General features: G+C 37.1%; 1 protein-coding gene across 1 annotated transcript in view; it reads left to right on the top strand.

Moving 5' to 3' along the window:
- The window catches only part of RBM26 (RNA binding motif protein 26), a 45809-nt gene that overhangs the window by 32141 nt on the left and 1544 nt on the right, over positions 1-12124 (top strand). Inside the window, exons 18-21 of the mRNA XM_009873816.1 lie at positions 714-818; positions 3753-3962; positions 4801-4887; positions 8220-8333. Coding sequence (XP_009872118.1) covers positions 714-818; positions 3753-3962; positions 4801-4887; positions 8220-8333 — 516 coding nt within the window. The remainder of the gene's footprint in view (positions 1-713; positions 819-3752; positions 3963-4800; positions 4888-8219; positions 8334-12124) is intronic.

The following is a 12124-nucleotide window of genomic DNA, read 5'->3' on the forward strand; positions in this document are numbered from 1 at the left end:
CTTTAGTTAGTGGAGGTCTTGGTAATGTTTTTTTTCTGTCTAAACAGAGCTACCCATTTGAGCTTTTTGCATTATGGAATTGTGATAAACTTAGATGATTTTTCTCAATACTGGTTATGGCTTTTATATTCATTCATGCATTTCTTTTTTTTGTTGTTGTAGAATCCCTTTTAATCTCATCACCGTTACCATATAATTTTGCATTTTTCTATTTTGTGTATCTCTAGTTCAGAAAAAAATCCACTGACTTTGACTTTTTGCTGTAGTCCAGAAGGTTTGACATCACCAAGCTCAGAAATATACTACTGCACATTGAAGTATTGTCATTCCAGGAAGGCTCCAAAGCTTGTTCTTGGCTTGTTTTTGAAGGTGGAAACATAGTGTAGAAAGCAGTGTACCTGCAAAGTTAGAGCTGAATTAATCTGAATTTATGAGCCACAACTTTGTTAAGTTTAAAATTCCGCCATGCTTTCTCGTTTTCAAATTCTCTTTCTCTAGAATTTCCAGGAATCTATTTTTCAGGTAGAGCTGCTGTAGCAGACTTCTGCCTTACTTGGAGGCCAGCACTGGCCAATCTTGTAAGTGACCGTGTGTTTCTGTAAAAGCCTACTTACAGGACCATAGCAGTAGGTTCTTGGGTTTTACCAGAAAATTGTTTCCTCAGTAGTGAATGTGAACTGTGGAACTAATAATTTACCGTAACAATTTCTTAGATGCAGAAAGAGTTACTAGATACTGAACTGGATTTATACAAGAAGATGCAAGCTGGGGAGGAAGTTACTGAATTAAGACGAAAATATACAGAGCTCCAGCTGGAAGTATGTTTATTTCTTCTTTTGTAGCAATTAATTTTTAATCAAATATTTTCATATATGCTTATTAGCTTGTTTACTATATCATAAACTGTTTTCTTTTTCCAGAGTGCAGTATCAAGTTGCATGTAAATGGATTTTAAAAAAGTTTCTGAATTTTACTGAGGTAGAGAAATAGTGTTATCTGCATTTTAATTGCAAATCTATTGAAATCCTGTAACCATTTAGGTGACGTAATATTTTATGGATTCATAGTAGCAATACTTCCTTGAGACCTTGGAGTGTTTGTAAGTTGTTGCCTGTAGGTGGTGGTGTGTTTGCCACAGAAGAGTTAAAAATACCTGTTTGATCTTTTATTCTTAAATGTTAGCATCCTCTTAGTCAGATTAACCAAAAAAGCTGAAATGTAAAAAGTAATGTTATTGCAGCATTTGTTTTAAGAGGAGATGGATTTACCAAAAGCAAATAAAATGTTTCAGGAAGCTTTTAATATGTGGAAACACGGTTTTTCTGAAAACACTTACTTTTAAAAAAAGTCAGAAGGCTGTGCAAGATTCTTCACGTCTGTGTCTCTGAGAAATTCTGAAGGCTGTGGGTGTTATTCTGTGTTATATTGCACTGTCTTGCCTATATGATTGTGTAATATCTACTTAATTGCATGGTAATCATCTCTTTTTACTGTTAAGCAGGCTGCTGTGTCGCTTAAATCTCTCTTGTCTTAATGAAGTTTGGTCATGTCTCATGTATAACTACATATGAACATAGTGCACATACCTACGGCTAAGTTGCATTAAAATCTTATTTTAAAACTAAGTTGTTATGCAACTTTGGTCATTGTGAAAACAGATTTGTTAGTAAGCCAAGCATACTAAAAGCCCATTCATAAATTGTACATTTTAGAAAATATGTAAATTGAATAATATGTGAAACAGCAGTAGAGAAGTAGGTGCTGGTTCAAGATAAAGTTACACCACAGTTGAGTGTGCCCAGTTTTGGGCTCCACAGTTCAAGAGAAACAGGGACCTACTGGAGAGAGTCCAACAGAGAGCTATGAAGATGATGAAGGAACTTGAACATCTCTCCCATGAAGAGAGACTGAGAGAACGGGAGCTGTTTAGCCTTGAAAAGAGAAAGTTGAGAGGGGACCTCATTAATGTGTATAAATACCTGAGGAGTGGGGGTCAAGAGGAAGGTGCCGGTCTCTCCACAGTGGTGCCCAGTAATAGAACAAGGAATAGTGGGTTTAATTTTGAACACAGGAAGTTCCACCTCAACATGAGGAGAAGTTTCTTTACTGTGAGGGTGACAGAGCACTGGCACAGGCTGCCCAGAGAGATTGTGGAGTCTCCTGGAGACTTTCAAAACCTGCCTGGATGCGTTCCTGTGTGGCTGCCTTAGGGGATCCTGCTCTGGCAGCGGGGTTGGACTAGACGATCTCTAGAGGTCCCTGCCAACCCTGAACATTCTGTGATTCTATGAGTGTGCTAATCCTACTCTATCTCTCATTTAGTCTGTTTGTATTTTGAGTTGGTTAAAAAAAAGTAGCTCTTCCAGGGTAATATTTTTTGCTAGTAACATGAATATTCTGAGGCTTTTAGCAAATACTGATGAAAGTAGATGTAAAAAACCAAGGTTATTAGTAAAACACACCAATATGTTTCAGGAAAAGCTTGAAATACATTTCTTGTATAATTTACAAGAGGAATACTTTTATTTCCCCCTTGGTGTTTGGTTCTTCAGTATCCTTGCAAATTTTAGATAAACTTTTATTCACACACTGCCTTGGTGATTTAAACTCACATAATTATTCGTGTCCTGCTTCTGTGACTTATAACCTACTGTTCTGTTCCAGGTGGCCCTAACTTTACTGTGAGAAAACCCAAACAATATACATCTTGATTGTTGAATCAGTGTAATCTTTTAACTTCCTGGTTTATTGACTTAAACGTTTGAAAATATTTTTTAAAAAAACCAACCAAAAAACCCCAAACCCACAGGATTCAAAAAAGAAAAAAAGAGAAAGAATGAGAGAAATGCTATTGTATAATTATCTGAAAAATGTCTTTAGTAAAGCCATAGCAGATTGATCTACTCATGGGTGATACCACTGGCATGCATTAAAGTAGCACATTGGTGCTTGAGTTTAATCACTGTAGGATATGTCAAAAACATTGTTGTGGTGATTTAATTTAGTATCTGATGCCTACATCAGGTCTAACGTGGTTTGAAAAGATGTTTTTCTTGGTCATGACAAGCATTGAAGTTTCTGCTCTTTTGAAACTTAAAATAACTTTTGCAAATTATTCTTTAAATGATTGTCAGAGGTACTGCCATTGGCATTTTGACTTTTTCTTCAGTTCCTTAGAAAGATACACAGATATTGTGGGAATGGAAATCAGTGAGTACATAGAGCCAAATTTTTAGCAAATACTTTATCCCTGGAGGTGCTTGTTAGAGCATCTGTTTCATATCTCATGATTTTGTGGCCAGAAGCTATTATGCCGTGTTAATTCTGGTCGGAATGAAAGTCCAGGCTTGATATTGGGAGAAAAATGAAGAGACAAAGCTAAAGAGATAAGTTAAGTAATTAATCACCACATCAAGAAGAATCTGTTTATGAAATTGTAAGCGTTGTACTTCAGTTCCTTTCTCCTGTGAGCAATTATCCTCACAGATGAGGACTCTCTTGATGTCTGTTTTTAATACCTGGTTCTTTTTTCCCATTTCCATCCTATTTTTGATCTGTTAATAATTAACAGTATTAACTTTTTTAATAACATTAACGTGTTCATCTTTTGCAATTTTAAAATCTGTAAGCTGCTCTTTCTGAGGCTTGTTTGGGGATGTGTTTTTAGGAAGCATCAGAATGTTTGTTAATTGTGTTTAAATACCTAGATTATGAATTTTAATACATCAATATGTTATGTATAAACATCTTAGGCTGCCAAACGAGGGATTCTTTCTTCAGTTCGTGGTAGAGGGGTTCATGCAAGAGGTCGGGGTGCCTCACGTAGCAGAGGTAGAGGAATACGAGGCCGGGGTAGAGGCAGAGGAGTTCCTGTGCATGCAGTTGTGGATCATCGACCTAGGGCATTAGAAATCTCTGCATTTACAGAAAGTGACCGAGAAGATCTTCTTCCTCATTTTGCGGTATGTGGCATTTTCACTTTTTCTGTTCTTTGGATGACATTCTTCTGTTGAATGACTGGTTTTCTCTTGATTCAGTTAATCTGGAGATACTGTTTAGGAATTAGCATTTTTTTCATACTTTTTTTTGGAAGTAATAAACTTACTATCTTTAACCAGCAAAAATATTCCCCAAATGAGCCCCACTTAGTAGCGTCACCAAATAGACTTCAATTTGCAGTGTTAGTATAATGCTGAAAAAGTACGTTAATTTAATTTTGCGGGTTGCGCATCTGCCATTTGAAATGTACCCCAAATTCCAGGGAAAGGCGCTGAGCTTTGTTTCTGTTTATGTGACGCAGTGTCACATCTGTCCTCTGATGCAGTGTCACATCTGTCCTCACATCAGCAGTGCGCTCTGCTGGTACAGATATGCTGGGCACTCAGTACTCCTGGTGGCAGCATCAAAGGTAGTGATGCGCCAGAGACCGTTCCAGGGAGAGATGGGTCAAGATCTTACGATGCTGAAATCAAGTCAAGTTGTGAAACTTTTTCTAGATCCCTGCGTCTAATAAATGTTTTTGTGGAAGAGTTTCATAACAGACGGATGGAATCATCTCAAGATCCCTTCTTTCTAATCAAGAGAGGAGTACTGAAGCAGGACAGCCTCTCTGTGTTGTAATATTACTTCATATCTGTATGTTAACAGTCAGGAAATCCAGAGACTTGCAGCACTTCTGTGTGTTAGGAATGCAACTAAAAGTAACTGTATTGCTTGCAAAGAAAGGGCATTTGATTCAATACAGCCCTTTCAGAGGTGGAAAATTATTTCACTAAGCTTTTTTTTTTTATTTATTAAAAGCAATATGGTGAAATTGAAGATTGCCAGATAGATGACTCTTCTCTCCATGCGGTGATTACCTTTAAAACAAGAGCAGAAGCTGAAGCTGTGAGTATAGTAGTCTTTGTTGAAAATACTCTGCAACATTCAACTAATTTCTAGTTGCAGTATACTTCTACAGTTGATTAAATGAAATACTGGTAATTATTTTAAAAGAAGTCTGACACAAGTTTAATTCTACTTAAATCTGTCACAACAGCATATTACTGAGATATTTCAGAAATGAGGATGTTCATAGCAAACTCAACTACAGGATGTAAGAGATAAAGACAAACACTTAGAAATTGATAGCTGGATGTCTTGGTTTATCTTCATTTTTCTGTTTTTTCATCTGAAGACTTGGTACTGTCACAATCTTCCTGAAATTTCACTGATATCCTGCGGAGTGAGCCTGTATATTATATTTGTGATCAGTTGGATTGACCTTTGTCTGAAAACCTGTGATAGTGTAAATGTCGGGGGTTTTTTTTGTTTTCTTTGGGGTTATTAGCATCTATTTTTAGAAATTTAGGAAATTACGCAAGTACATAATTATAGAAGTAACTCTTAGACACTAAAATCCAGAGCTGACATATGTTGTAAATCAGCATCCTTATATATGGATCATTAGGACTTTATATATTTGGCTCAGTGGGGCTCCTGCCTTAATTCAGTTTATGATGTAGGCAGTATGTGAGGCCACACAAAATAATGAACATAGTTGTTCTGCAAATTATGTTGTTTTCTTTAAAATCCTTGCATCACTGTTGGGAAGCAGTATCCTGAAAATAATAGGGACTCCAGAAATAATGGATTCGTATTTATGGTATGGTTGTATGGAAGGATCACATTTTATGTTTATATTTTGCACAAAGTTTCTGGTTTTTGCACAAAGCTCATCTTGTAGAGTTTACTTGAGCACAGTTTTCATACCTGGCCAGACCCTTCTTTTTGTCTCATTTATCTTGAGACACCAGTGACCTGATTCACAGTAATACTGGTATTTACAATGCAAGTTAAGCCATAAGGACAATAGTTTTGAACTCTTAGAGTGTCATTGTAGTTACATATTTTGAGAAGCAATTTGATGCGTGTGCCCAAGATGTTTTACAAAAATGTAGAGAAATTTTGTTTGTGAAACTTAGATACAGCAATGAGAAGCACTAACTGTATGGAGATTGTAATTATTCTGTAAAAAAAGGAAGTGTAACTGATGGTACATAGTATATGCTGACTGACAGGGAAAAACAGTACCGTACAAGTATATTGAAGGAACGCAATTGAACAGTGAGCAAAAGTTCTGTGGAGAATAAGAAATACATGCTTGCAGGTAAAAGCTGTCATAATATCGTCACTAGTGGACTGACTTAAGGTTGGCATTTTAGTTTTGGTGCTTCCTGACACAGGGCACTTCATTCTGCAACTTCATATTCTTTGACACTGTAGCGTACCTGAGAAATATTCTAAGTATTGAGAGGAACTTACGCTTCCCTGAAAATAAAAATAGGTCATAGAGAACAAGAATCTGTTCTTTTCTACTGCCCAAATCAAGTGTTTAATTTTCCAAGGTGGAGTATGATTCAAAACAAGCATCTTGATCATATTTTACTACAGATACTTGTTTATCAGCAAAATACAGTTGTTACTGTTCTAATTTGTTAGGCTGGAAAGTTGGTATGGAGAATCATTTCAGGCTTAGCTAAATTTCCCTGTCCAAAAACCAGGGAATGATAGGAACCAAACACAGAAGTGTAGAGCTAGGAAGCACCTGAAAAACAGGGTAGTGTATAGAATGAGGAAAGATATGGACAGAGCGAGAAGAGAGAGATGTTTGGTGCAAAGATTGAAGTCAGCATTGTGTACTGCTTTGTTCTTTTTTCTTTTTTTTTTAACAATGTAGTTCACTACATTTAAAAAGCAGTATGTTTTTCTTCAATAATAAGTAGAGTAGTTTAAGTTTTCAAGCTGTATTCAAGGTGTGAAGTTCAGAATATGCTCTGCGAAGTGGGGATATTTTAGCTGGGCCGCAATTCATGATTAGTGTTTGAGATGTCCCCATTCTAGTTAGCATTAAAAGTTAATTGTCAAATGATTTCAAATGATTTCGTATCTCACTGCACTTATATTTTTAAATTATTTTTTATGAAAACTGTGTTGATCAAATACAGTAAAACCTGTGTTTTCCTTAAGATATTCTTGTATATTAAAAATATTTCCACTGGAATTTCTGCATTTACTACTAAAGCAGGCTTTTAAGACTGGCAATTGGAGAAATTGTAGAAGGTAATCATTAAAAACCTCTGTTGAGATCAGCTGTGAAGTAAATGCACCTAGTATTTTACCTTCTTAAATGAAAATAGGCCTGGGCTTTATGACCATATATGTTCTAGCCTGGAAGGAAGAGGAGGACTCCCTATTGTAAAATGTTGCATTTTTATGTTGTAATAATTTATTCCAAAGATTACAAGTTGTTTCTGGACCTAAATGTCACGTATAACTACTTCTAAAAATTCTAGTTGTATGACATTGTGATGAGACCATGGACAAAAAGCTCCTGAGCTGCATTTTAATAAGCATAGAATCTTTTAAATTTATGATAAATTTAAATGTACAGATTTAAAATTTATACCTGGGGACTTTAATATCACACAATTCATGTTCAGATGTCATTGAACATGTAATTGTTTCTACATTTCACATTATGTCGTGCTTGCAGATTGTACTATAAATCTTTTGTGACCATGACGGTTATTTCGGAATGTTGCTAACGCTGATTTATGCTCATTCATGTTACTTTAATTTGAACATACTATTTCCAAAGCAGCCACTTAATGCAGCTGGTACTTAGAAAGGCATGAGTATCCCATAAGTTAAAAAATTTTTACGTTTCAGTTACAACAGCTTTACAGGAAGTGGAACATTTTTCCAGTAGATTAAGTTGTAATCACAAAGGAGCTTTTTTTAGTTACATTTTCTTTTTAAATATATTAAATAATTTGTGTTTTTGGCATGTCTCACTACTTCCAGTAAGCTATGCATTAACATTTTTGTGTTCATCTTTGAAAGGTGGAGAACCCATCAAGATAATATTAAATATCAACATGGTGTTGATTCAGTATGTTACCCACATTATCAAATGATTTGGCCATGAATGGTTTTCCAAGCTTATTTTCTTCTGAATACATTTGGATCATTTGCCTGAAAGGCTCTGTGAATTCCATGTGTGGTGAATTAAGTTGTTTTAGTTGCGCTTCTTAACAGTAATTCAATATGAACGTATTACAGCTTGGATTTTATTTGACAAAGTAGGCTGTTAGTTTATTTCTGGCATTTAAGTGTTACTGAAGTTAATTTTCCCCCGACGAAGAAGTATGTAACCAAAGTGTTCAAACTTCTTTTAGGCTGCAATTCATGGATCTCGTTTTAAAGGACAAGAGTTAAAGTTGGCATGGAACAAGCCTGTTGCTAGTATGTCAGCTGTTGAAACAGAAGAAGCCGAACCTGATGAAGAAGAAGTAAGCTAGCTTTTCTTTTTAATTTCCTTCTTATAAGATGTAATAATGCAGCTTTTTCAAAAGAAAATGTTCTGTTGATTAGTACTTCTATTTTGTATCTAACTAATGTTTTGATATCAGAAAGTGGATTTATCTGTAAATACATTTCTTGTTTTCTAGCTTGTTCAGATACTTTAGTTTTCCTTGCAGAAATGTTTCCTTTCTTGCACAGCAAGAAATTCAAGAGAATATATCTAGAAAATAGAAGGGCTGGGTTTCAGACATGGCTTTGTACCATTTACTTTAGGTATTAATTTCTTAGAGGATCAAATTTCAGAGTCTAATGATACAGCTTGGAGGATTCAGGTGAAGGAATAATTTAGAGCACTGAAGTTCATTCAGACATTGAAAAAGTGCCCGTGCAAAGTGTTTGTCTTCATCATGGTGCATGAAAGATAACAAAAGCCTCGGCCAAATAATCTTAGTTCATGTAGGGATAGTGGAGCATCCCGAGGAACATTCCTTGACGCGTTTAACTCATTACACATAAAATACCTGTATTTGTGAATTCTGAAAAATAAATGCCACTTGGGGAAGAAGTCAGGCAGTCTTTTTTTTTGAATCCATTTACTGTCAGTTAACTGTATAGAAATAATTGCCATTCAGTAGCTGAAGCAGAAGTACCCCTTGACTTACTCAGTGGTAGTATTTTGCCTGTATCTTCTTTGTGTGATATTTTAGGAGACCTACCATAGAAGAAACTTCACAAGATTGTTTGATATAACCAAACTTGATTAGTTTTTTTTGCATTTTGTAGTATTTGCTTTCTGGGAGGTTTTGAAGAAAGCAGGTTTTTTTGTTTTCTGTCTCTGAAAACGCTCGTTTCTTTTTAGCATGTCAGACAAAGACAGAGTCGACTACCTCCACTACTGTGTATTCACATTAGGCATTTGTGCAGTCTGACTTACTAAATATTACTTTCCTTGCATAGGCAAACCTCAAGCATTGTCAGATAATAATGAACTGTCAGTGATGGAGAGACTGTGCTGGGGAGTCATCAGAGCATCTTAGGTATCTTGTCATTTCTCATTCAGGGACTTGTTGCCTGTGCAGATCATCAGCAAAGTAGCTGCAAGGAGTCTGCCTTAGTGAGAGGTCTTGGAGTAACTGCTTCACTGACGCTTCTCCATTTTACGCAACGAAGGAAGGGCGTGCAAGGATATGCAAACACTTCAGCAGAGTAAAGGAAGGGAAGTACAGGTTCATCGGTAGGTGAACTATAGAGAAGGCCAGTGGCATCCTGGCTTGTATCAGGAACAGTGTGGCCAGCAGGAGCAGGGATGTAATTCTGCCCCTGTGCTCAGCACTGGTGAGGCCTCCCCTCGAGCCCTGTGTGCAGGGCTGGGCCCCTCACTGCAAGAAAGACCTTGAGGGGCTGGAGTGGGTCCAGAGGAGAGCAACGAGGCTGGGGAAGGGACTGGAGGGAAAGTCCTGTGAGGAGAAGCTGAGGGAGCTGGGGGTGTTTAGCCTGGAGAAGAGGAGACTCAGGGAGGACCTTCTCACTCTACAACTGCCTGAAGGGAGAGTGTAGTCAGGTGGGAGTCGGGCTCTTCTCCCAGGCAACCAGTGACAGGACAGAGGGCACAGCCTGAACCTGCGTCAGGGCAGGTTTAGGTTGGATCTCAGGAAGCCCTTCCTCACGGAGAGGGTGCTCAGGCACTGGGATGCAACGTCCAGGGAAGTGGTGGATTCACCGTCCCTGGAGGGGTTTGAGGAGAGGCTGGATGTGGCACTTGCCGATGTGGTGGTGTTGGGTCATAGGCTGGACTTGATGATCTCAGAGATCTTTTCCAGCCTCAATAATTCTGTGACTCTGCAATTCTGTGATTCATCTTTTAATCTCACCTGAAGTCAGTAGGAAGGAACCTCTGGGATATAGGTAGTGGGAGGAATGGAATGAAAATAATAACAAGTGGTATGCACTCACTGTCCCGACATAGGGAAAAGCCAGATTTACAAACTCTTGAAAAGACCTCAGGCCTAGATGTGTGAGGACAACTTGTCAACTGAGAAGTTTGTGGTAGTGGGATTTTAGGTTGTTTCTCCGTAAAAGGAGTCATCAGATGTGGAAAGAAAACTCAAGGAAACGACAGCATGTAACTGTTTTCTGTTGTCATAAATTGATGGAGTCATTTAAAACTAAACAGATTATCAAAAATTAAGTTAAAAAGGGAAGTAACATTTTATTAATAAATAATTTCATTATTATAACGTTTACCTTTATTGTAGATTTTTTCTTTTTCCCTTGTAACACTTTTCTTGAGATCTAATTTTGCTCTTTAACTTATCATTTGTATCTAGACTGTTTCTGTGGTTGTTTCTCAGCTAATTATTCTCGTGGAAAATGTGTGGGAGTTGGTCTTGGATCAAAAACCCTAGCTATTAATTGCTTTTTTATCATTGCTAAAACTTTGCAATAGCAAATGTATAATATAAAAATACTATTTTACTTATATTTTTGTTGGTAGTATTGCTGGATTCTCACTTGACCCACTATTGACAGATCTTTTTATTTAACATGATTGATGTGTGTACCTCTGTCCCTTTCCCATTTTCAAAACAGGCCAAATATACGTAGCTCTGCTATCTTCTTGCTCTAATGAGATTGGATTTTATTTGAATTTTTTACAACTGAAACCCGTAACTTTCATCAGATTTCTTTACGTGAGAGATTTCTATTCAATAGTCCTTGGAAAGCTGCATTTAAATGCCATTCTTTCCTTCTGAGAGCTCTATATTGCTTCTAGCATTTGATTTAGTTAGCATTTGAAGTGTAATGTTATAATCCCCGGGTCCTGAACAGATGAATTCAAGAAGTTCAGTGTTCATGTGCTGAAGTTCCACCAGTTACAGGAAAGAAATTATGTGTAGTTGTGTTTTTTAAAATTTGATACTTATGCAGGATTAGATTGGGAGGGGGGTAGGTCCTTACAGTCAGTGGCCTGAGTTTCAGTAATTTTTCTTTATAGATGGAAAATGTCTTGAGTTTCTGCATGCCTACCATTCATCATGCTACTTCAGCTTTATTTTATAGCAGCTACTGTAAACACGTGAGGAAGGTTTCCTTCATTTTGCCATGTCTAAACTACCATTGAGGCCAGCTCAGGAGTACTGTGCTGAAGAGAGATAGCAGGCGTAATAAGGCTTGTGTGAAACAAAGTACCTTGATGTTAAAAAAAAATTAAAAAGTGAGGGTCTATTTTTCCACAATGTCTACCCAGAATAAGTATCTTTATATTGGACCTTCCACCTGCATGTTTAATTTTATCCATCAAAAAGATGGACATAATTCTCTCTTCACTTTCTCTGAGACAATATTTATGTGCTCCTTTAGTATTTCCCCTCAGTTACTTTATCTTCAGGCCAGAGAATCCAAGTCTCTGTAGTTTTTCTTCTTTATGGAAGATGTTCCATACTTTTTGATCATCCTTGCTGCTGCTGAGCCTTGTGCACCTTAAGAGTTCTGTGTTATATGCTGCCCAGAACTCCTTTTTGACAGCTGGACATCTACACACCAGGGGAAGAGGTGAAGTCCCCAGAAAGCTTCTGTGTTTTAGTCTGACTTAGAGTGTGTTGACAGACAGGTCAGATGTTGACAGAGATGCTTTTTTGAAATGCACTTTCCATAGGCAAAAGTCTTCTACTGTTGGATTTGGAAGTTCTTCAGCAAAAAATTACTATTGCTGGGACAAGAAGAATAAGCAAGGAAGACCATAACTGTTATCTAACAGCTGAGAGATTTTGCTAGGGAA

The sequence above is a fragment of the Apaloderma vittatum genome, unplaced genomic scaffold (genome assembly GCF_000703405.1).
Source record: "Apaloderma vittatum isolate BGI_N311 unplaced genomic scaffold, ASM70340v1 scaffold9547, whole genome shotgun sequence".
Classification (NCBI taxonomy): Eukaryota; Metazoa; Chordata; class Aves; order Trogoniformes; family Trogonidae; genus Apaloderma; species Apaloderma vittatum.